The sequence below is a fragment of the Pangasianodon hypophthalmus genome, chromosome 10 (genome assembly GCF_027358585.1).
Source record: "Pangasianodon hypophthalmus isolate fPanHyp1 chromosome 10, fPanHyp1.pri, whole genome shotgun sequence".
Taxonomy (NCBI): domain Eukaryota; kingdom Metazoa; phylum Chordata; class Actinopteri; order Siluriformes; family Pangasiidae; genus Pangasianodon; species Pangasianodon hypophthalmus.
The window spans coordinates 14,391,205-14,416,836 of record NC_069719.1 but is presented as its reverse complement, the minus strand read 5'-3'; the positions used below and the strand labels follow the sequence as shown (position 1 = coordinate 14,416,836).

The window sequence follows — 25,632 nt, the reverse complement described above, 5'->3', positions numbered from 1 at the left end:
TAAATTGCATGTAATTTATTCTTAATAAAATGATTAGATGTGATGTAATATGTAATAAACTAACTACAACTGCCAGCTTCATACCATTCTATGTTTTAATAATAATATTCTTCTTTTTATTTTTCTTAAATAGTAAATAACCTGTATAGATTATTAGAATAATTATATTTAAAAAAAAAAAAAAAAATAAATAAATGTGGAGTCCTCAATTATTTTTGTCATCTTTATATTATCTCAGTTGAAATTATCTTAACCAGGTTTAATATCCTGAGATGACAAGCAAACACCTCGTCTTCCTCTTCATTTGGAGTTTACAGTGGAAAAGGAGTGATTATTCTGATTGTAAGCATCATCCGCATCAGTCTCTGTCTCATCACCTACGGTAAACGTCACTAAAAAGACCCTCTCCACACGACTGGTTATTTTCCGCCCTTACATCAGTGATGTTTTCTTAACGTAGACGTGGCAGTATGTTCTAAACAGAAAACCTTGATTTGGTTCAAAAGCTCATTTTTTATGGATTTTTTAAAATGTTAATTCAATCAGTGTTTGAAGAGTAAAATGCGCTCTGACAGCCCTAAGGGAAATACATTAATCCTGGTGTTTTTCATGGCTAAAAATGATATGTGCACAAAGAATCAGTTTGTAGTTGCATTGTGGCTCAATGACTGAAACCAAACTGAATGATGAAGTGCTTGGAGGTTCCCACCTTTATATGTCGTCTATACGTCTGCGTACGTCACTGTCCGAGAATAGCTGTAAGAAGTGTCGTGCTGGGTGGAGAGCAGGAGGTTACGGCTTTCTGTGTTCATCAAGGGAAGGGTTAGGACTTCCTCTCAGTACTGCACACACAATGGCCATGTGCCTCCCTGCATGATCCTTGTCATCCCAAGCGACTTTGAGGTGAGGAAGAGTGACTCATGAGGGAGAGCTTTGTCGGCGAAGAGGGCGCTGTGGCATGGCTTCCTCCTGCACAGGGTCTACTTCTGTAAATTTATTAAGAGGAGCAGGATGAGCTGAGGCTTCAGATGTAGCTAATGTTTTTTTTTTTTCTGTCTCTTTGCAGTATCTAGGCCATGTGGAGGTGGAGGAATCTCGAGGCATGCATATTTGTGAAGATGCAGTGAAGAGGCTGAAGACGGTAGGTGCCTACTACACAGAGCTCTGCTTTCTACTTCCTGTTTCTCAGAAGCCAGGATGTGTCCACTTATACCATCTGATTCCTCTACATCCAGCTACTCTGTGCTTTTCCAGACTATCTGTGTTTTTCCTTCCTCCATCCCCACGCCTTTCCTTTCCTCCCATCAGGCATCTCCGTCTCATTCAGTTGTCCCAAATCTGTGCAGCTCCTTAGAGCATAAGGTCACACTGTGCAGCACCTGCCCACCTGCACCACCCACACCCCCGGCTGAGCCGTCCACCTTGCTCCGAGATACCCATCTCTGTCCAGCCCATCACCAAGCCCTCCTGCAAAGTAGCCACTCAGGACACACAGGCCCGCTTTTCCTGTTTTTCACCAGTCCACAGGGGTTACGTAAACGAGAAGGCATGCCATATCTCACACTGTGCTATCCATTTTCTGTAGATAAGAATTTGCACCCCACCACCCAGAGTTTAGAAGGAAAACTGGTTAGGAAGAAAGGAAAATATTGATTGTTGTCCGGGTAGAGTTATAGCTTGCTCTTTTTTCACTCACTTCTTTCTTGGACGCTCCAGGAAGGTGAGCAGTGAACAGCTGAATTTTTTTTAAATTATTAAATATTTATTTATTTATTTGGAGGAGGAAAAAACTCTCATTATTGGTGTTAGTCCTGCAGGCTTTAAGATGATGGCTGTCTCTCTTTTACTGGTTAATGGGCAATGTGGCTTCAGGCCCAGCTCTCTGTTCTCTTTCTTTCTCTCTCTCTCTCTCTCTCTCTCTCTCTCTCTCTCTCTCGTGCTCTCCCTCTCTCTCTCTCACTCTCTCTCTCTCTCTCTCTGTCAATTTTCAGTTCAGTTCCACAGTGCTTTATTAGCATGAATGTTACAAATCACACAAGGCAGCAGTGTGTCCCTCTGCTAAGATGATCCTTAATTCTCCATATTTTGTTAACTAGAAGCAGTTTGGTCATTTTTGTGTAATTTAATCAAAGAAAATATTTTTTTAATGTTGATATTTTTGGCACTGGAGGAAAAAGTGCACCCTCCGCCCCCTTTCTCTTTTCCTCTCTGTCTCTCTCTTTGTGTCACTGTCTTTCTGTAAGCCTGCAGTCTTAAAGACACAGAAGGCCTCAGCCATCTTTACTTAAACTCAAACTTGAGTGGGGAACTTCCAGAGAGCCTCTGATATCACACATTATCGTGTTTATGATATTTTTTTGTTACTTTAGAGTTCCTTGCTTTTTCTTTTGTTGATAAAGAGTCCATTTGTCAAATATACAACAATGAATACTACCAAAAAAAGGTTCAATTATTTGGTTTGCTTTTATTTGTAAATTATTTTATTTGCACAATAAATATCAGCTGGGATTAGCTGCACGGGAAATAGCATTTACTCAATATATGCTCTAGTAAAAGTAATGATGCAATCTGCCTTTGCTCTGTAACATGGCCTTTATAGCTATTCCACTCACATAAAACTAGTGGAAGACAGAGAGAGGAGAAGGAATGTCTGACCCCTATGCACTATAATGAGATTTCCTCTTACTGGAGCAGAGTTGCTTGGTTCCTGGAAACCTAACAGTCCATACACAGAACTGTCTTTATTGATGTCAACCTGCTTCTTTATGTGCTGGCATGCAGTGCTCTCCTCACGTGCCTGATGAACCTTGGCCAAGAACGTGGCTTATGAGCTGGTGTCAGGGAGAATGAAGAGCTTACCTTTAACCTTAGATAAAGATCTGACAGTCACACATGTGGGTGTGGGTGTGGGTGTTTGGTGTTTTGCTCAGGTTGTGAGTTTTAGATTGAAAGTTCGTGTCTCATTGGAGGATTTGTGCCAAATCTAGTGGGAGGAATGAAACTGAGGATATTTATATCTGTATATTTACTGTAATGTTACTAGGATGTGTGAATGCATGTTTCTTCATAAAGATCTCAGTACACAGGATGTGATGCATAACAGTTTTCACATACAATAGATTGGGTAGAATTTACTGAAGATTCAAACACTTGACTTTTTGTATCACCTTTGTCTTTTCTTGACTTCTCACATCTGCTGGCAATTCATTAACAGATGACCTCCTTCCAGAATTCTCCATTCATTTAACTACAACAACTAAAAAAAACCCCTTAGCACAAATGGCCAACAACATTTCTAAATCAGTCTAGTTTCTAAATTTTTCTCCTGTTCATTATTTTTGACTTGCTTCTTTTTTTGCTTCATTGCGCTGTTTTAAATCAGCTGCCTCAAACCCTCAGCGTGTTGTAGGATAAATCTGTTTAAGCCCACCCAAGTATTTCCCATCTTGAAATTCTCGTCCTGGCCGAACTTCCTGGGATTTCACCTCCTCATTCGCATGGTTAGCCACCATCAAAAAAAAAAAAAAATAGCAGGTGTGAAGAGCGCTGAAGCGTGTGTAAGGCTGACTTAGTGAGTAAGTGTGTAAGCGTTCTTTGCCCTCTGACTCACCACTTTAAGGAAGGAGCGCGAGAGAGTGGAGTGACATCACAGGCATGCAGTCTGCCAGCTGACGCGTCTTGCCCTGTCCTGCTGATTGTCATTGCACTTCCTACCCCAGACTGTATCGTCACTTCCTGTACCTGGCAGATTGCCAGAGCCCAGCTGGAGCCAGTATAGAAAAGAATGTAAATACGTCTCATTTTCAGTGGAACTGGAGGTTCTGTATTCAGTGGAAATGTGTTTTTGCCTAGCAAGCATCTCGACATCCTTCAGTTTAATATTAGTAATCCTTCCTCTCTTCTATTTTCTCCTAGCCTTTATGTATTCCGTCCTACCTTTCACAAGCTTCCTCCCTGTGACTCAGCAGTCAGCTTTTCAGAAGCAATTCCATGGCTGTTATTAGCATTCATAGTCATGTCCCTTTTTTCCCTTGCATATGTGTTATGAAGAATGTATATAAATATATAAACATCTTATATTTTTTTTAGCAGGTTATGTTCGTAATGACCCACAAAGAACCCTTTTAATGCCTTCTCAGTCTCTAACATCCCTCATGTCCTTAACCCAATGACGATGAGCTTTTCTCCTGTAGTTGTGTGTGAGAGTTGACTCCCTGCATGACTCACACACTCACACTCTGTGTGTATGGCTAATGGTTCCTTAACCTAACCTTAATCCCCTCTCTCCATTAGACATACTGTGCTCTTAACCACAGGCCTGATGTCAGCTTTTACCAGGTTAGATCATACCAATTGACATTACGGCCAGTGCATTGGTTAAAGGCATGTAAGCTCACAAACACAGAGTCCGTAGTCCAATAATCATTCAGCACCTTTATATCATAAAAAGGAAAACAGTAGAGATTCCTGTGTTCTTGGTCTCTTTTCCATTCTGTCTGCTAGCACTGTACAGTGGGATTAAACTGTAGGATTTTTCCAAAAGTGGTTCTCCTGCAGTTTGATCGGTCACGTGCTCGCTTCTGCCTAGAACCGGAGGGTCAGTAGACATCAAGGCACTCCGGGATTAGGGGTGGGAATATCTAGACACCTCACAATTCAACATTGTTTCACTGTGACATGATGTGATTTAAAAAAAAAAAAAAAAAAAAAAAAAAAAATCTTGATGCATCTCGAATTGATTTCTATAGCTTATCCTTGTATGGTTTTCTTCATAATGGAAAACACTGGGTGTAGTTTCCTCTGTCTGTTTTTGGAATTTATTGGAATCCTATTGAGATATACATAGTTGATAACCTCAGCATAATGAAATTCATTTTATTTTTAGGCACACTGCTCTGAGACCCTAGCGGAGCACTCTTTGTGCACATTCTTTTTGGATAATTAGACAAATTAACGAAAACATAGAGCATGAATGAACACCTATTACAAATTCCTGAGCTCCGTTCTCTTTTCATGGCCTCCCGACAAAAGACGAGACAAAATCGTGATGCATTCAAGAATCCATTATTTTTCGCATCCCTGTTGGTGATGGTTTTCACTGTTTGGTCACTAACATAATGATAACAGTATTAACAATGCTAATATCTAGGTAATATCTTCAACAGAATCAACTACTTGTAAAGTATGACACTGAATGATGTAGGTGTTGTGATTGTGGCCTTGCTCACTAGTTAGAGGTTTGTGATCGTCACTTTACTCCATAGCTTTCTTTCAGCCACTCTTCTTAACCATTCAGATTCCTCCTCCCCATTCCACTGTCTCCCTATATGCACAGTCTTGTGTTACCTGGACACACAGGGCTTTCTGTAACACTGTCCTGCCTTGTCCTCCCCATCCCCCAACCTCCCTTTACCAACTCTTCAATTCCAGGACAGAAAGTTCTTCAAGGGCTTCTTTACCAAAGTAAGTTCTGCTGTGTGGGGAACGAGTGTGTGTAAATGAGACATGTCTTTTTATAAATGTGTGTTTGCTATTCTCTTCTTTCCCCCCCCCCACTCTTGTTACTTGTTCATTCTTTAACCACTGCTGGAACAGCAGGAAAAGTGGAACCTGTCTCCTTCTCCATGAAGGAGTTTCACTTTCTCTCTCTCTCTCTCTCTCTCTCTCTCTCTCTCCCTCTCTCTCTCTCTCTCTCACTCTGTGTGTGAGTGTGTGTGTGTGGGGGGGGTTAATTAATTAGCTTTAATTAGCTGCATAAGTAATTATGTGAAAGGAAGCACACTAAGATAATAAGGATAGTGTTTGTGTGTGCGTGTGTGTGTGTGCACCTGTGTGTGTTGCTCTCAGAGCATTGGTGAAGGGCACTTTTCTCCTCACTCCAGTGAACACCTGGGACTGTCCAGTGTATAACGATGTGTTGTGTGGTTGAGTTTGTGGTGTTGCTGTCTCTTTACTGTATTCCTCTCCTCTGTCACACGGCTTCCTTCACAGAACACACTGACTCACAACCTTCTTTTTCTTCCTAAAAACCTCAGTTCTGACATTTCTTGATTGCAGGATTTGTTTTGTGGATGAAGCGGTTTCTGTGTTCTGTGTTAAAGAACAAAAATGTGAAGGGGCACAGCGAGGGGGGGAACAGCTACTTTTCTTACTCATCTCTTCGACCATCTTATTTTGTACTGTGTGCTCCTCCTCTCTTCCTCTCTCACTGCTTGTAGGCAGGGAAGAAAGCAGTCAGGGCTGTGCTGTGGGTATCTGCTGATGGCCTGAGGGTCGTTGATGACAAGACAAAGGTAATTAAGGACTAAAAACTCAGCTCTTCATACCACACTCCATACACACCTGTGAACTCCTGCCTAAAGACACACAGGCTCATCTTGAACTATGCACACATTTCAGAAATGTTTTTCAGGCTTCATGTATATTCCATCGAGACTCCATATGGAGGATAGAAACATGTGGGACTCTTTGAGCCTATGTGCTGGTAATCATGGATTTCTTAATGTATGATTTCCTGCAACATAAACCAGTGACTTAAATAAAAAAATGTATTGGTCTCTTCCTAAAGTAAACACCCAGAGCTGCACTCAGTTTAAGCTGACACACATTTTAACCAGTGTACATGCCATCAGGCAGCATTCAGAATCCCAGACATGTGATGTGGTTATATTCTGCCACCTGGTGGTGTGATTTAGAGTCGTTCACCAATGACAGAGCCAATAGTGAAGTGTTACATTATTGTATTTACCTTCTGTAAGTTAAAGTGAACCGTTTTAACAATGGTGTAAAAGTTATTTGCATCTTCTGCGTCTTCCTTCCAGGATCTGATTCTCGACCAGACAATAGAGAAGGTTTCATTTTGTGCTCCTGACCGGAACTTTGAAAGGGCGTTCTCTTACATCTGCAGAGATGGCACTACTCGCCGCTGGATCTGCCACTGCTTCATGGCCATCAAAGATTCAGTGAGTACTCTCATTTTCCCTGAGAATGCTGAAGGTAAATGAAAAACACTGAGCCAGTCATGTCGTTCCTAATGTATTACATAATCATATTGTTATACACGAAGTATTGACTTTCAGCTTATGTTTTTTTTTTTTGTCGTGAGCCTTATTCAGCAGCTGCTGGCACGATCCTATTCCTGAACTTTATAATGGATTTGCTCTTGACCCTACTGCTCTAATCCTGTTCCATGGAGCAGCGCAATTCGCCACAGCTCCTTAACAAACCTGAAACCAGGACTATCTATATCCTGGCTGAGTGTGTGCTCTGTAAAAGTAGAAAGAGGTTCTCTAGAGGTTATTGTTTGGAGACCTGATAGGCACAAGTAATGAAATACTACTCAGAATCTTTTTCTTTTTTTTAATCTTTACGAAAGAGTGTGAGGGCAATAGGTAGGGCGTTAAGCTCCATTATGTTGCATCCTATGTAGTCCATTGACCTGCATTTGACCGATCAGTGGTCAGCACCATCGATCCACCTGTGTGTCATCTCATGGCATTTTCCTTGCCACTTTTGTCTCTGGCTTGCTCATTAGGAATCTAAAGCTATATCAGGATTTCTGTAAAGCTGCTTTGTGGCAATGTCTTTTGTTAAAAATTTAATTGAAATGTAGAAAGAACATAATCGAAGAAACACATTTACACTTAAGAGATTACATACATGTTTTGATATTGTTATGGATAATTCTATAAAACACATGTTAGTAGCCTAATCCTGACAATATGCTGACCTACATTAGACCTGACCTATAAAAATGTGCTTCATATTAAAATAGGTTGTGCACAGTACAGCTACCTTCAACTGCATTAGAAATAAGCTTATTTAAGGCTGCGCGTTCGTGTAATTTGTAATAGTTTGCTCACTTCACATGCAGTACTGTCTGTCTCTGAATAAAGATGGAAGGAAATTGCCACTTCTGCAACTTTACAGCAGTAAAACTTGTTACCTCTCAGCACTTAAAAATGGAAAAAGTAGATATGCTGTTTTTGCTTTATCATTCTTATTTATTTTACTGACCTTCTGTAATCAAGTTGCTCTTACATATTAAACCAAGAGCACTTCATGTCACACTTGCACCATTACGTTATACAAATCTCAGGTCTGTATTAAAAAGAAAAACAGCATCAATCTTGTATAAATTAATGGTAAAACAGTCTGGACACAGCTGAAGCCTAGTTCTGTAAGTGTGGAAACAGGAACACTGTCCTAATCTGAGTGTCTGTGTTGTCTGTTTCAGGGTGAGCGTCTGAGCCATGCAGTGGGCTGTGCATTCGCAGCATGCCTGGAGCGGAAACAGAAGAGGGAGAAGGAATGCGGGGTCACGGCCACTTTCGACGCCAACCGCACCACGTTTACGCGGGAAGGCTCCTTCCGCGTTACCACAGCAACAGAACAGGCTGAGCGAGAGGAAGTCATGCGGCAATTACAAGATGCCAAGAAAGGTAGACAGATAGTCAAAAATAGAATGCTTTCTAATCGAAGAGAGATCTTAGGCCAGGGGTTCCTAAATCTTTACACAAATAACTCCAAGTAGACAATATGAATTTTCTCCAAGCCTTGACCACCTTACAGTTTTTTCAAATTCCAGATTTGTAATATAGGACTGAGGTTACATTTGAACATTTTGTTATGTGAGTAACATATGTATGTGTAGCATTAGAGACTACAAACTAAAGGAGTATTCCTTGCACTGACCCACGAGTCTAGTTGGAAGTGTTGAGATGTTATAGGAAATAATCCATGCCAGGATGGTGTGATACAGCCCAATGTAAAGCACAGGGGCCTGGTTTGTACTTGGCACGAGCTGCGCGGCTGCATATCTTATGTACATCTGGAACATTTAAAAGCGCCATTCACTAGACGGCACATCAGAGCCAAACCATCTCTGTCTGTCAGGTTTCCAAGTCGAACTGTAATATGATTAGTGATTTTCTGCACAGCGAAATTAAACACACTGATGAGGTCTGTTTCTCTTAAAAACTTTCCTCTGTGGTCATGACTGTTATGATGGGCTGCTTCTCGAATCAAAAACTGACCTTACATTCAAAAGTGTTTAATAATCTTGAAAAAACAGAAGACTAGCACGTAAAACAGACCTTTCAGTAGGTTTGAATGCTACATGAGAGGTTTTGAGCACTAACAGGAAAACTGGTAGTACTCTTTAAAGGTCCAGAATAGCACATACGCATGCAATTTGAGACACTATGCTAGTATGTTTAGCACAGGGAGATTGACTGGGAAATTTGTCCATGTGACACGCAGTAACGTTTCAAAATATTAGCACACAAAATTTAATATTTGTATTATTAAATTGTAAAACATATGAATGAAACAAAAGAGGAGATTGAGAGTTCCTCTTGCGACCCCATTTGTAAGTCAAACAACCCCACATGGGGTCGTGACTACTAGTATGCGAACCCCTGTCTTAAACATAAGTGATAATGTTCAGGTTTCACTGTTATTTTTAGAAGCTAACCGAGCAAGACCTTATTTTCTTTGAAACATTAGTTCAGTATCATATAAATGAGAAATCTAAAGTAGAAGTACGTATGTATTTTTTTCCTATTTACAAATAGCAGTAACTACCTAAAGAAAAGTTGTGTAAAAACAAATAACTGTGAACCCCTAAACATCGGCTTATTTCGCTTATTAGGACAAAGACCAATTTCTGAGTGGTGCCACTATCCATGGGTAGTTGAATGGCATTGTGTGTAATGCAGGAACCCAGTAAACAAAAATAAAAATAAACCAGCATGTTGATGAAAGAAATGTAAAAGTGTAATTTCATTATTAAAAAAAAAAGAAATATTGGATGTTATAACACATTAATTATGAATATAGAATTTTTCCTTTAAGCATCCTATTGCTTTTGGGTGTAAGAAAAGCACTGCACTAAGGATATTTTTAGGATTAAATACTGTGTAGTAATCCTTCCATAATAAGTTTAAGCCATGTCTCTCTGTGCCTGCAGACTCTGAGGCTGCCTCCGGGGCCACAGCAGGCAGCACAGCCAACCCAGCTGCTGCCTCCTCTCCCTCGTCCTCCCCTCCTCAGCCCATGGCCACACTGGCACCTCAGGAAGCCAATCCCCATGCAATCCCGCGACGGCATGCCCCTGTGGATGTGCTAGCACGCCAAGGCTCGTTCCGCGGCTTCCCGGCTCTCAGCCAGAAGACGTCGCCTTTCAAACGGCAGATGTCGCTGCGCATGAATGACCTACCCTCCACCATGCAGCGCAAATCTGACTTCCCAATCAAAAACACAGGTTAGCATCACTGGGGGTCAAGCAGCCATACAATAACCTGGTGTGAATGAGTACATAGAATTCCTATATTCACCTCAATGACTACATTTGAAGTGGAACACACAAATCTGCAGTGTTTTTAACTCTGATATAGAAAAAATGCAAGCAAACTATGCAAGCCATTTTCTCAAGATTTGTTAGGAGTCGTTAATGTTTGTGTTGTCTTGTTCTATTAGTGGCAGAGGTAGAAGGTGAAGGAGATAGCATCAGCTCTCTGTGCACTCAGATCACATCAGCATTCAGTGGCCCCACAGAGGACCCCTTCTCCTTGGTTCCCATGCCCAAACCTGCCTCCTCCCCACAATCCCCTGCTCCACAAGGTCAGCCCCACATATACTCCTATTCACTCACAATTCAACAGTAGTGCTCTTTAACATGTCTCCTTTGAGACTCATTTTGCTGCTTATACATTTTTGTTTATGGGGTGAATTCCCATGTTTGCTGCTGTAGTGAACGGCTCTGCTCCTGCCTTCCCGACTCCTCCTGTCAGCGCTGCCGCTGCTGCTGTTATCCCTCCCTCGCTGCCACCGCCTCTGCCTGCCAGAGATACTAACCCTTGGGCCAAGGTGCCCACTGCACCCCCAGCTCCAGCACATCCAGGTAAGATTGCTCAGAGCCTGTGTTCCCCATCACCAAAATAGGGATGAAATAACAAACATCAGAGTCGTTTAGATATGAGTATTGTTAGCTCTGCTTATAAACAGGGTTTTGTACGTTGGGGATTTGTAATTTAGCTTGCTTGCCATCCTGGTGTAAGTTGCTATCAAGCTAGCTACCTCTGCATCCATAAACAGTAGAAAAAGTAAAAGTTATACTATCCAGCTTCCTGATGACCGTGTACTGAGCTACATCCTTCTTATGGAATAAAAATAGTCAGGTCAGGCCTTTGTTTTGTCCTTTATCACTTGTACTTGCCTGTAGGGATCTCTGTAGCCTGATAGTTTACTCAAGTCCACTAAGAATGTTTTTCTCTTTGTCCTCTAGGGGGTGAGTGGCCTAGTCCTACCCCTGCAGCAGTGGCTCCACTTGCAGCACCCGGTGCCTCCCATAAGCGCACGCCGTCTGAGGCAGACCGCTGGTTGGAGGAGGTGTCCAAGTCTGTACGAGCGCAACAACCTGTAGCCAGAACCGCTACTCCTCCCATTCAGCAGCCCTTTGCCACGCCCATGCCCGTTCCCGTGGCCCCTGTGGCCTTCATGCCGGCCATGCCCTCTGCAGTGCCCACCCTACCCCCACACCAGCCTTCTTTCCACGCTCAGGCACCAGCTTCTTACCCAATGTCCAATGGGCTCCCCTACGCCCAGCCAAGTGTACCCGTAGTGGGCATTACACCTTCTCAGATGGTGGCCAACGTTTTTGGTTCTGCTACGCAGACCCAGCCGGTACCGGTTCCTGTGCCCATTCCTCAAACACAGTTGCAGCCCTCGCCGTTTTCTACTCCGCCTTTGGCACAGTTGGATCCCCGAGGAGTTAGTGGACCCTTTGGCAAACCTCCTGCACCCCCGCTGGCAAATCCCACAGCGTTTCAGCCACCCAACGGAAACGCTACATTAAATGGCACTGATAGCTGGGCTGCTCCCCCTCTGCCAGCGGAGCACCAAGCTGATGCTTTTGAGGCCCAGTGGGCAGCACTGGAGAACCGCTCACGCCAACGCACCAACCCCTCCCCTACAAATCCATTTTCCAGCGAGCTTCATAAGACCTTCGAGATCCAACTGTAAACACATACCTATGGGGTTGGTGAGAGACCAAAACTAGCATGAACACATGAAGGAGATGCGTAAAGGGTGGTGAAGACATTAAACGAGAGGGCACCCCTTTGACATGCACACCACATTCGCCCCATATCTATCTCTCTGTCTTGTTCCCTTGCTGTCTGTCAGAATATCTGTAGTGTTAACTGTGAGCTGGGCAGAGGACACAGGAGTGTGAGATGGAGCTACTTCAGTGCAGTTTGGAGGCAACGAAAATTTGGTGACGCTCAGCTACCATTTTCATTCTGTTTCTTGTGAAGTTGTATCCATATTTCAGATGGATTAGGGTAAAGAGGCAAATCTGCCTCTGGGCCTTAATAAACAGACTAACATTTGTATCCTCACTATAAAATTATACAGCATTATTATCTCAGTCCTGCCTCTGTGCCCATCAGTCCCACTCCCAGTCTCCTCTAACCACGGGGACGAACGACTACTCCTCCCATCAAAACGACAGAAGGACTATGCTTCCAGATTTGAGAAGTTGTCAGAAACTTCCTAATCAGAAGATGAAGAAATGAGAGAATGCCAAAATCTTTATTTTTATGCATTAAGTATATTTTAAATAGCTTTGAAATATAACAGAGAAATTGTCAGTAATCTTGCCAAAGGTGCAGGCTAGATACAATGGAAATGATTTTGTGTGTATACAGCAAATGGGCATTTATTATATAGATATATCTATAGAAATTGAAAAATATATATTAATTATACATATTGAGCTCAAACCATACCTTTAACATGTTCTATAAAGACAGAGAGAAGGGATGGATATTTGATTTTATTTGTTATTTTTTATTATTGCTATGTATCGCATCCTGTTTTGGATGTGTATTCCTCTGTAAATAATGAATCATTGCAGCTACAATCATTTCTCAGTGATGGGATGGGGGATTTACCATTGCTTTCACTCTTGTTCTGTCTTTTTATTTTGTACTACAGTACTGTACTTTTATTTTCTTTTTCCCCCTCTGCCAATATCTTAATGAATGTTTTAGGGCTTTGGGGGACTTTTACGATGAATTCTAACACTATTGACTGTCATTGTCAGCCACTTGTTTTTATTTTATTTTTTAATGAAGATTTCTTTTATATTGCACAAGCACTATACTGGGTGGTTGGGTTATTCAGGTGAGATGGGTCAGCTAGCTGCATTGCAGAAACATGAGATTTAGTAATAATCTTCCTCGGTTGATCTGTGATTTTAAATACTGGTTGCAGTGAGAGGTAGTCGAGACATTATTGAAGTGTCTGTCATTTTTGCCCAGCTCTGTTTTATCAAACCCTGTGAAAACGGTTGGTTCATTGTTTTTTTTTTTTTTTTCTCATTTTGTAAGTATTTCATTATTTTATTCCACTTCTGTCTGAAGAATTAGATCTAAAAGATTGAATAAAATGATGGTGGTAGAGGATGCTTGTGATTGTATTGGTGTGACCGCCAACTTCTTTACAGCCAACTTCTACTTTCACTATAGGTGTCACATGAATATCAGAGGTCCCGTAGTTCCAATAATCAAAGATGTACTGTGTGTGTCGGCAAGAGACTATTCTCTCAACCCCAAAGATTTGGATATGATTGCATACAGTGAATTTCATCATGCTGAAGATGATTTAGAGATCCTGCTGTTGTCTCACAAATGCCTCCCTCTAAAATGCAAATTAAAAAGTAAAATAACCCCTTACAATAACACAATTGTGAGGAGCTAGCTACCGGAAGATAACAGAGTTACATTCCTGCTGTGTTCCTCGTGGTCCTTTCACAATGACTCACCCTTCAGTGATGCCAACGACCATCTATCTTGGTTATGATATAGACAAGTCAGCACTTTGAACTAGCTGTATGAGCTTTTTTTCTTTTTCGGGTTATGTGTCCCCGTTTGTGCATCCATCTGACAATATCATTAGTGTGACATCTCAAGAACGAGTTGTTGAATGTTTGTAGGATTTATATGGAATTATCATTGTAACCAGCGGTTGAACTGATTAGATTTTGGAATTGATCCAAACAGGGTCAAAGTCACAGCATGGTCAAATGTCTGAAACATTTTTTCTTCAATAGCTTCCTTCACGTTTGTCAGATAGAGATGTTCATGTTCAGGAACTCAAGACCTATTTTCTGGCTGTCTAAGATTTTTGCTGTCAGTCTGTCAGTAGGAAATTCTTGTTAGTGCAGTATCTCAAAATTAAGTGGTTAAATGTAGGATTTGTATGGATTTATCCTTATTACCACCAGATGAACTGATTACATTTTGGCATTTCTCCAAACATGGTCAAGTTATATTTTAAGGGTATTCGAGTCGTACAAATTAGTAACAAGAAGGGACTATACTTGTTAGCGGCCTTTGGCATCGAGTTCTACTTGTTTTTGTGCATGTCAGGTTTAGAGGGAAAAAATGGCAATGAAATATTTGTGAGCCAAAAGAGTCATCTCTTGTTGGTAAGCTGAGCCAAATGATGATTCACTGAACAGAGCTGAGATTCCTATCACTAATACACCATGCCTTGCTGTCAACAAGTTTTGATTGCTCCTTACAAATAATCCCAGAGGATTTTGGGCACTGCACACCACCTGATTTTAGCACTGATTTCTCAGTCGCAGACTAATTTTGGGGCTCAGCAATTACTCATGTAGTGTCCATGGTTTAGTGATGCAGTTTTCTCAGGCTGCATAAACATGTTTGATTTCCTCAGTGATGAATTGCATAGTGTGAGCCCCTCTTCACAGTATAAATATAGTTATAGCTATTTTCAGCTATACCTCCAGTTCTCTTTGCAGAACAGACAAACCTTGCTGCCCACAATGCTCAACATTCTTGTTTCCAAACAAATAGTGACAAAGGCACAGGCACATGATAGACAGCGCTTGCATTTACTCTGAGATTTTAAAAGTTGTGTAGTGTGCACTCTGCGTTAGAGACCTATAGAGTCAAATTTAATAGCAATAAAAAAAAATTGCAAACACATTGCATCAGCAAGTTAAAAAAAATAAATATTGCAAACAAAAACAAGGAATTGAGACAAGTGAGACCACTGCTAAGTGTGTTTTGGTATTAGCTTCACTAAAGGATGCACACATTGTGCCCATGAGTAAGAAGAGAAATAGTCCTCATGCACCTCACGGGCACACACAAACACTGGCTGATTTACCCATAATCCCCTCACTGTGTTGCAAAGTATATATGCACATTCATGTTAATGCAAAAGCATAAACCAGGCCTGAGGCCGCAAGTGTACCATCTGGCCAGCTGTTACCCCTGTAACATCTGAAATTGGTAACTGTTACCAGCAGCCTGTGAACTGATTGTACATACAGATTGAAAACTACTGCGTAGAGTTGTCTCTGGGAATCAACTGACTGGAGTACCAGCGCTTTGCAGTGGAATTGAACAGTTCTGTTATGACCGGCCTCCACCTGTGGGGGCGCTGTGGTGTGCAGAGCTGGCGGCGGTGTGTGTTTGTGTGTGTGTGTGTGTGTGTGAGAGAGAGAGATATAGAGGCAGAAGAAGACGCTTTGCAGCTGTTCGTTATTACTAACATTGTAAGTGTGTGCATGTGTTTGAACTGGACGCTCACAGCTCGAGGTAAGTAAAAATATACTGTCTGTTTTTGTACAAATAAAATACGAAACAGTGCACCGATAACGACGTTTTGGCAGTAAATCACGATATTAGCTTGTTTGCTACACCATCATACGTGACAGAAGTAGCGAGCTAGCTAAGTGTCCCAGTAGCGGCTAGCGATGTTAAACAGCTGGGCTAAATGCTAGCAAACATGCTACAGTCCGCTTCAGGCTGAATTAGTTCTGAGCTCTACACACCACTGCAGCTCCTCTTACACCGCGGAGGTAATTCATCTCTCTCACACACACACACACACCTCTCCCTCTCTCTCATCCATATTGCTGCCTCTCTCTCTCTCTCACTCACTCACTCACTCACTCACAGAAACACTCACCTCTCCCTCTCTCCCATTCAAATATTTCTCTCTCACTCTCTCTTTCTTGCTCTCTCTCACTCACCCCTTCTCTCTCTCTCGCTCTCTCTTACCCCTCTCATTCATCTCTTTGTCAAGTCAAAGTCAAAACGTTGCTTTATTGGCATGGCCGATATTAACATTTGTATTGCCAAAGCTTGGATACAGACTTTGGGAACAAATTAGAAAATAACTACAGAAATAAATTAATAGAAACAAATGTGCATACATTCAACAATGCAGCCATGTGATTGCTATGACTTTAACTGTGGCATGGTTGCTGGTGCCAGAGGGGCTGGTTTGCGTAGAATATGGATTGAATATAGAATATTGATGAATAGAATATTGATCCTTTTTGGCAGTTGATGGCAAATTCACCACAGATACTATACAGTGTTTAAGAAAAGTTCCCAGGGGCTTTATAAACATTTACATGTTATTTTCTCATGTTTTAACTAATATGAGCACTGATTTGTGGTTCTTCTGTGTTGTAACTTAGTATTTTCCAACTTTAATTTTTCACTCTTCCTTATGTCCCAGCAGGGAGCTGCTGCACATTGCGAGATGTCCAGACAGAGTACTCTCACTGCAGCAGTGGCAACCTTGCTAGGAGCCACGCTTGGAGGATTGTTCCTGTGGCGTAGTATATATGCACAGAAGAGAAAAGCTCTCAAAATCCCAAAGGACACTTGTCCGTTGCCCGTGGAGCAACTCGGACCTCTGGAATTGAGCAGCACTGCTGTTCAGCATCCACAACAAGAGCTCACACCACCATCACTAGCACAAACTCCCAAATATCTTTCATTACCATCTGTTGAGAAGTTACTGGAGGTGCCAGCGGTGGTGGTGAGCTCATCAGAAGAGTTTGAAGAACACTGGCCCTTGCTCCAGAAGGACCTGTCTGTCTTTCCCGTCCTGGGTTTAGACTGTGAATGGGTAAAGAGCATGCGTGTAAGAGGGGCATCTTCAGCAATTCAAATCCCCTGTTGTTAGAGACTGTCCTCCTTCACAAGGTGTTGTCTTGCCTTCAGGTGTCCATCAAAGGCAAAGCATGTGCGGTGTCTTTGCTCCAAATGGCTACGTACTCAGGCCGCTGTATGCTGGTCAGACTGCTGGCGTTCCGCGATGCCCAGCTGCCTCTTCCCAAAGGCCTGCTGCAGGTGCTCAGAGATTCTCACGTGCTGAAGGTCGGCGTTGGCTGTTATGAAGACGGCAAGCGCCTGGTCAGTGACCACAGCCTGGCCCTTGTGTGCACAGTGGACTTGCGCTACTTGGCGCTTAGACAAAGGTAATTATTGCAAACACGCTCAATCCTAGTCGAAAAAAAAATACAACAATTTAAGGATTCCACCTAAAATAAATTCAGTTTAAAGGTATGAAATGTGCCAGCGTAACAGTACTGTTTACATGCTGCCTAACAGAGGATTAGCTAAGGGGTGATTTTGGGTTTGAGCCCCCAGCAAAGCTGATTATATGCATGTCAAATAACATTGCTTGGTGCAGTAATTGCACTATTATAATATTCATAAAAGGTCATTATGAATCCTCCAGACATAAAACAAACATGACCTTTAGTTTGTTTAATCACAATTTATTGGCTATCATCTGATACAGGATCTGAGCTTAGGGATATTGAGGTGAGAGTCCATGAAATGCAAGAGGAGAAGATTTTATAAGGTGTAATTCCCCCTATCACTAGCATGTTTCTTTAAAGTGATTTTTAATGAAACATTCATAAAGGTATTTTATTTCCTATGCATATTAATGTTATTAATATGGCAGGATTGATTGGTCATACTAAGTTCCTTAAAAGCTCAATTCTGAATAGCACCCCTGGAATTCCATTGGAATTTCTCTGAAGTCACATGAGGTAGCTAATCTGTTTAATTATCTATTAGGAAAAATAGGCACCATTATAAACTGCCTCGCTCAGGTGACTGTCTGCAGAGTTGCTTGTTTTCCCCATGATCTCCAGTTTCCTCCCGTCTCCCGAAAACATGCTAGTAGATCGGTTACTCTGATACTCTGAAGTGTGTGTGTGTGCGTGCGTTGGATTGGAGTTCAATCTAGAATAAAGATGAGTCAGTAAATCTGTGTATCTAATTATATTTACAATTGAAAACTGTCTTATCTTTTGCATCATGACAGGTGGTAGGTGCAAAGTTTGTTGCATGTTTTAACATTAACAAGTAATTCTAAGGTTGGATATGGGCTGGGGGGCATCTTCTTTCTTGCTGCTGAGATTGATATGAATTAAAACTTGCTAAAGCACAAAGCAGAACACGTTTTAAACTTTAAACATCATTGTTACACTGATGCTAAATATCATTTCTCACATATTTTTTTAAGTTCAGATTACATGTAACCTGCATGCACACAGTGATTTTTAACCTTGTTTATGATGCATATAAACAGTTTATCAGAATTTTTAGTCAGATTGAAATGTCAGCTTGACAAATAGCAAATAGCTTTAGATTTTTCCAGTCTGTTCTACAGCTTTTTTCTTTTACTTTTTGTAAACAAAGGATCTTCATTGTTTTTTTTTTTCTTCTTCATTCACTCATTCTAAAAGGAATCACACTAGCCCTTTGTGGATGACATTGCAGACCTCTGGTAGTTTTAATAATTATTTAGTGACTCATGATTGTCCTGTCAGTGAACCTTAAAGTCACTGCACAACTTTATTTGTATCAGTTATACTTATCACTTGTATGAAACCAGAGATCCCCTTGTAATTATTTGTGTCTTTGAATGCTGAAGGCATGCAGTGCTGAATAATGGGCTGAGTTTAAAGTCCCTGGCTGCAGACCTGCTCAATGTCACCCTGGATAAATCACTGGAGCTGCGCTGTAGTAACTGGGAAGCTGAAAACCTGACTCAGGAGCAGGTGGGGTACCTCTCTTTTGTAATTCTCTACAAAAGTTTTATTTTCTTATTATACCTTTTTAAACACAATTTCTCTATGTATGATTATATGACATTAGTTTCATGCAATGTAGAGAATCATTTGAGCTGATGACAGTTTGTTGAGAATGTTGCCTCCTCACAGACATTACATTTTGCTTGTATATGCTTTAGATGTCGTATGCAGCGCGTGATGCCCAGGTCTCAGTCTCTCTGTTTCTCTACCTGCTGGGACTCTACTCTGAGTCGTGCCTGCTGAGCGAGGACGAGACTGCCTTCTCGAAGCTGGCTAGCCACTGCCAGGGCCTGGTGGATGTGCCCTTCAGGTGGCGCAGTGAAGGGGATGAAGGGGAACGCAGGCGCCGGTGCCGCAGGTCTACTGTAGACAGTCCTGAGTCTGGTGATCAGCAAGTACCAGACCCACGCAGGAACAAGCGGAAACCACTTGGCGTTGGATATTCAGCCAGGTAGAGCATTGCATTTTTATATGCATCTCAACTGCCTCTGTAATTCACACTTATTGAATGTGCATAGACATTCATACACTCACTGAGCACTTTATTAGGAACACCTGTACACCTACGCAATCATGCAGTTATCTAATCAGCCAGTTGTGTGGCAGCAGTGCAATGCATAAAATTGTGCCAATACAGGCCAGCAGCTTTGGGTAATGTTCACATAAAACCATGAGAATGGGGGAAAAATGTGATCATGATTTTGAGATGGGCTAGTTTGAGTATTTCTATAATCTTGTTGGATTTTCACTCACAGCAGTCTCTAGAGTTTACTCAAGATGTTGCAATAAAGAAAAATCATCCAGAGAGCGGCAGTTCTGCAGATGGAAATGCCCTGTTGATGAGAGAAATCAGTGGAAAATGACCAGATTGGTTCGAGCTGACAGAAAGGCTACAGTAACTCAGGTAACCACTCTGTACAATTGTCGTGAGCAGAAAAGCATCTCGGAATGCACAGCACATCAAACCTTGAGGCAGATGGGCTACAACAGCAGAAGACCACATCGGGTTCCACTTCTGTCAGCCAAGAACTGAAAGCTGAGGCTGCAGTGGGCACAGGCTCACCAAAACTGGACAGTTGAAGACTGCAAAAATGTAGCCTGGTCCGAGGAGTCTTGAACAGCATGAATCCATGAACCCAACCTGCCCTATGTCGACAGTCCAGGTCAACATGCATCTCTTCATGGCCACATAACCCGTCTTACCCATCTTCTAATGGCTATTTCCAGCAAGATATTGCACAATGTCACAAAGCAAAAGTCGTCTCAAACTGGTTTCATGAACATGACAATGAGTTCAGTGTTCTTCAGTGGCCTTCCCAGTCACCGGATCTGAATCCAATAGAACACCTTTGGGATGTGGTGGAATGGGAGATTTGTAGCATGAAAGTGCTGGAATTGTGTAATGCAATCATCTCAACATGGACCAGAATCTCAAAGGAATGTTTCCAACATCTCGTGGAATCCGTGCCATGTAGAACTGAGGCTGTTTTGAGAGCAAAGGGAGGCCCTACCCAGTATTAGTATAGTGTTCCTAATAAAGTGCTCAGTGAGTGTAGATTTTCATGAGTATGAAATTTCTTGCTCCCCTGAAAGATTTATGAATAAATCCATTTGTCTCCAGCTTGATAAATAAGCCCCACTGTGTACTTGTTTACCCACTTTTAGGAAATCCCCCTTGTATGATAACTGCTTCCTTCATGCACCTGATGGCCAGCCGCTCTGCACATGTGACAAGAAAAAGGCAAAGTGGTACCTTGACAAAGGAATAGGAGGTACATCACATACATATTGACTGAATCAGTCATACTGTAGCAAACAGCAGGAGTACCTGTTAGCTATCTAACCTGTTTAATGTTCATGAATAAAATCTTTATATTAAAATTATATGACAAGGCAAGGCTAAGGTTAAGGCTGCACAATATATCATTTGTTGATTAGTACAATATTGGTCTTTGAAATATTGATTTCACAAAATCTTACAATATGCAAATGAGCTCTCAAACAGCACACTTTATTTACTGTCCTCTGAGGGCAAATCTGATAAGTTTTCTGTGGGTGTAATTTGATTTGTTTTAATATATGGCAATGCTACCTTAATCTTAATCACAGTATGAAGCAATATAATTTTGTCTATAATATAGCCTTGGTGCAAATTGTGTCTACCTGTGACAAATACAAGTTGATTTACCAGTCGTTAAGTCATTGACAAGCTATTAGGAAAGACAGAGAGTCATGGAGGCATTTTGTAAATTGAATGTGCATAGATATTCATAGACCTTTCTCTTTTAAATTAGGGTGAAGATCTAGGTGTTTTTTTTTCCCTTGGGTTGTTAGAGTGCATTAAACGATATATTCATTAGTTACATCAAATAAATTAAACAACTTATTGTTCACAGAAACATTTTAATGCTTTCAAACTACAGTGGGTGTTTCACATTGTTACAATGGTTATAACAGTTATGATGCGTTTAATGTCTTGTGTTGTATTTTTATTGTCCTCGTTATGCAGATTCTTTCTCTGTGTCTATTTATTGTCTTGTCCTTTGTTGCCCATGTTGCACTACGTGTTGTCTAGGATTTCCCTGTTGTCACTTTCTTGCACCAAGGCTTTGGAGAATGCTGTTGTTCTACTATATACACTTGTATATGACAAGGATGACAATAAATCTCTGTAATTTTAAAAGACCTCTTCAGGGTTTCTTTAAAACTGTTGCATGCAGTGGTGTTCGGAGTGGCCTGTTCCTCAGAGCTGTCCTGTCCTGTTCCTCAGAGCTGGTCAGTGAGGATCCCTTCATCGTACGTTTGCTGTTTGAGCCCTCGGGTCGCCCTGACTCTCAGAAGGACTATTACCTCACAGCCAAAGAAAATCTCTGTGTGGTGTGTGGAAAAGCTGAGTCCTACATCAGGTTTGTACTGAAGCAATGTGTGCTTTTGTGCATGCATACTTTTGACTGAATATCAATACTCTGTCCTACCTCTAGCATGCATATACACAAGGTGCCAATAGCATTTCAGTTCTTTTCAGTCTCAGTAGATATCTTGCCCTCTCTCTGTTAGAAAGAACATCGTTCCACATGAGTACAGGCGCCACTTCCCTGCTGAGATGAAGGACCACAACTCGCATGACATCCTGCTGCTGTGCACTTCCTGTCACGCAGCGTCTAACGTGTATGACGGTTTCCTAAAGCAGCAGCTGGCAGACGAGTTCTCTGCCCCACAGGGCTGTGAGGAGGGTGTAAGGATGCTGGAGGACTCGGATCGACGGCGTGTGCGATCAGCCGCTCGTGCCCTTCTCAGTGCCAATGACAGCATGCCCGCTTCCAGACGAGAAGAGCTCCTGTCAGTTGTTCATGCTTATTTCTGCAAGGAAGGAGAGGAGAGGGAAGTCACAGAGGGAATGCTGAACACAGCTGCCAACCTGGAGACTAGGTGAGGGAGCCATGCCACATCAGCAATCTACTCATGGACGTTTGCAAAGTACAGTCAGGTCCATAAATACTTGGACACTGACAAAGTATTTGTTATTTCAGCAGTCTAAACAGTGTAATGGAGTTGAAATTAAATAAGGAATCAAAGTGCAGACTTTCAGTTTTAATTTGAGGGTATGAACATCAAACTGGTTGAATGGTGTAGGAATTACATCACTTTTTTTTTTATATGTGGTCCCCTCCTTTTTAAGAGACCAAAGGTAATTGGGCAAACTAACATAATCATAAATTAAATTGTCATTTTTAATACTTGGTTGCAAGTCCTTTGCAGTCAATGACTTCCTGAAATCTGGAACCCATAGACATCACCAGACGCTGGGTTTGTTTCCAGGTGAAGCTCTGCCAGGCCTTAACTGCAGCTGTCTTCAGTTCGTGCTGGTTCTTGGGAATTTTGCCTTCAGGTTTACCTTCAGCAGATGAAATGCATGCTCTGTTGGATTCACGTCAGGTGACTTGGCCATTGCAGAACATTCCACTTCTTTGCTTTAAAGTCTTTGGTTGCTTTCGAAGTATGCTTTGGGTCATTATCCATCTGCAGGTCTAATGGGTTTTGAAGCATTTGGCTGAATCTGAGTGAATAATATAGCTCTATAAACTTCAGAATTCATCCTGCTGCTTTTGTCAGTAGTCACATCGTTGACAAATACAAGGGAACCAGTTCCTCTGGCAGCCATACATGCCCACTCCATAGGATGAGGTGGTATGCTTCAGATCATGAGCAGTTTCTTCCCTTCTCCATATTTCTCTCTTTCCATCATTCTGGGTCAAGTTTATCTTTGTCTTTCCTGTCCATAGGATATTGTTCCAGAACTGTACAAGCTTTATTAGATGATTTTTTTTTTTTTTTTTTGCAAACTCTAATCTGGTCTTGCTGTTTTTGAGGCAAACCAATGTTTACATCTTGCGGTAAATCATCTGTATTTATTGTGGTGAAGACTTCTTTTGATAAGTGAAATAATGAGGGAGTAACACACCTGGCCATGGCACAGCTGAGCAGCTAACTGTCAAATTACATTTGGTCTTTTTAAAAAAAAAAAAAAAAAAAAAAAAAAAAAATGAATTGGATGTAAATACTCTCAAATTAAATCTGAAAGTCTGCATTATATAATTACAACTACAACATAGTTTAACTGTAGTAGACAGTTAAAATAACAATAACTTTGTCAGTGCCCAAATATTCATGGACCTGACTGTATGTGAGGGGAGCAGAGTATTTTATAAAATGTAATGTAATATAATATATATTTGAGAGAGTCTAAGCTTACCTTAGGTTCTGTGACTGCAAGTGTTTGTTTAAAATCAGATATATATTATTTTATTTGACCAGTGGTCAGAACCATTTCCTCCTCTGACCATCATATGATATTGTTGATTAGTCACAACACACGAAGCTTGGTGCCTTTGTGTTGCTCAGATGTGTTGTATTTAACGCTATGTTTTCATTTATGCTTCAGTGTAATGGTTTTTAGGCACATTACAGAACAGTTATCAACTCCTATGCAAGGGCACTCAATAGATTTTCCACCTACACTTGGATATAAATAAAATCAAACCATGTAGAGGTTTCACAGTAGTTCACTGATTTTTGGCTTTGGTTAGAGTGCAAATGAATTGAAGTCCTTTAATCTTTGATGTGTCGCCAATTAAATATAAATAGCTTTTTAAGGCTGGACATTTATAAAATAAGTGTGGGTTTTTTAAGACTTGTGGAAAATTCATTAGCATCTGAAATGAATTTCAGGTATAACATCAAATGTTATACCTTTCAGAAGATTAACACGTCACCTGTGTGTGTGTGTGTGTGTGTGTGTGTGTGTGTGTGTGTGTGTGTGTGTGTGTGTGTGTGTGTGTGTGTAGGATCTTTAATGAGAGCTACGTGCCACATGGGCTGAAGGTGGTACAGGCATACGCTGAGCGAGGACTGCGCGGTCTGATTGAGTTGGAGCGACGCTGGCGTCAGCACTTCCTGTCCTGCATGCAGCCCAAATTCCTACCTCCACTGTGGTCTGTCGACCATAACCATGAGAAATACCTGCGCAAGTATGGAGAGAACCTGCTCATTAATCTGACCTGAGCACACATTCCACAGAGGTAGGCAGAGGCAGTTTGAGCAAGACCCAGACGGCTTAATCCCGAACCCGTGTTGGTGTGTCAGTGTATTTCTAAGAGATGAACTTGTCCTGATCTGATATTGACTCCTATATGAAGTGAGCCTAACACGTGTTCTAAGACTGTAGATGAACTGGGAGAGACCAACCACAGGCTCTTGATTGTGGGCTCACTGTGATGAGTTAAAAGGGATGATGAGAGTAAAAAAGGTGCAGGAACTAAAATGATGAAACACATTGTATGTACGACATAAAGTGGGAGAACAGTTCTCAGCTTTCCATAAAATGAAACTTGTATATTTTTAACAGCCCAAACCTGCTCTTGATTTCTTAAAATAAAAAAAAAATATAAAATATATATATGTATAGGTTAAAATTGTTGCAGGTTTGAGGTCCTATTAAATATTTTGTATAATTGTGTGGTAAATCTAGGGTTTTGCAATATGGGGCTGTTGACAGTATTTATTTTTTACGTGTTTTCACTCCTCATATTTCTATAATTGCGATTATGCTCTTCAGCGTATGTTGGTCTTTTATGATGGACTTGACATGACTGTAAACTTTACACCTTAAAATGATTAACTCATTTCCGTTTGTTAGAACTTTTTAGCCTCTGAGACATGAACATTTATTTATTTAGCATATGTTTGGGGAGGATGTGGACACCTTGTTTCTGTACGTTTTCCAAATTTCCAAACATCAGTCAGGACACCTCAATGTGTACGTTTAGTGCACCTTTTCCCCCTGACTGCCTTGATTTGGTGTATAGCTCATGACAGTAACATTGAGTGGCATCTAAAGTTCACCCTTTAACAACCTGAGAGACAGCTCCATTAGCAATAATGAGTAATTATAATTATAATGGTCTTTGCAAATGAGATTTCCACATTTGAGCATGCAGAATTTAATTAAAGAAACTACAGCTTTTTTCTTTTATTTACATTTGTCCAGATGTAACCTCATAAAAGCTGTTATGTTTCCTTAAATTGTTATTAAAATATATATTTAATGTTAAGATGTCTCTGTGAGGTGCTGGTGAAAAATGTTGTAAGGAATGAGCCCTGCTCATATCCTACACTGTTTAAAA

At 41.2% G+C, this 25,632-nt stretch overlaps 2 protein-coding genes across 7 annotated transcripts in view; both read left to right on the top strand.

The window, feature by feature from the left end:
- numb (NUMB endocytic adaptor protein) overlaps positions 1 to 13,469 on the top strand; it is a 48,155-nt gene extending 34,686 nt beyond the window's left edge. Inside the window, exons 3-11 of one of the 2 annotated variants that reach the window (XM_026933889.3) lie at positions 1,067 to 1,141; positions 5,431 to 5,463; positions 6,219 to 6,293; positions 6,822 to 6,962; positions 8,237 to 8,441; positions 9,971 to 10,264; positions 10,480 to 10,623; positions 10,754 to 10,903; positions 11,288 to 13,469. In XM_026933889.3, the coding sequence (XP_026789690.1) occupies positions 1,067 to 1,141; positions 5,431 to 5,463; positions 6,219 to 6,293; positions 6,822 to 6,962; positions 8,237 to 8,441; positions 9,971 to 10,264; positions 10,480 to 10,623; positions 10,754 to 10,903; positions 11,288 to 12,024 (1,854 nt within the window). In that variant the 3' untranslated portion in view covers positions 12,025 to 13,469. The remainder of the gene's footprint in view (positions 1 to 1,066; positions 1,142 to 5,430; positions 5,464 to 6,218; positions 6,294 to 6,821; positions 6,963 to 8,236; positions 8,442 to 9,970; positions 10,265 to 10,479; positions 10,624 to 10,753; positions 10,904 to 11,287) is intronic. The other variant, XM_026933890.3, reaches the window with a different exon arrangement.
- Positions 13,470 to 15,414: 1,945 nt separating this feature from the next.
- On the top strand, positions 15,415 to 25,560 carry exd2 (exonuclease 3'-5' domain containing 2). 5 transcript variants are annotated; one of them, XM_026934119.3, is made up of 9 exons: positions 15,415 to 15,638; positions 16,573 to 16,980; positions 17,061 to 17,317; positions 18,790 to 18,916; positions 19,108 to 19,400; positions 20,615 to 20,721; positions 21,720 to 21,855; positions 22,007 to 22,378; positions 24,295 to 25,560. In XM_026934119.3, the coding sequence occupies exons 2-9, from the start codon at positions 16,594 to 16,596 to the stop codon at positions 24,509 to 24,511; spliced, it is 1,896 nt and encodes a 631-aa protein (XP_026789920.1). In that variant the 5' UTR covers positions 15,415 to 15,638; positions 16,573 to 16,593; the 3' UTR covers positions 24,512 to 25,560. The 5 variants fall into 5 exon arrangements, with proteins under 5 accessions (XP_026789920.1, XP_026789923.1, XP_026789919.1 ...); XM_026934122.3 differs by having other exon boundaries at positions 15,416 to 15,638; positions 16,570 to 16,965; XM_026934118.3 differs by having other exon boundaries at positions 15,417 to 15,638; positions 16,570 to 16,980.
- The last annotated feature ends 72 nt before the right edge of the window (positions 25,561 to 25,632 follow it).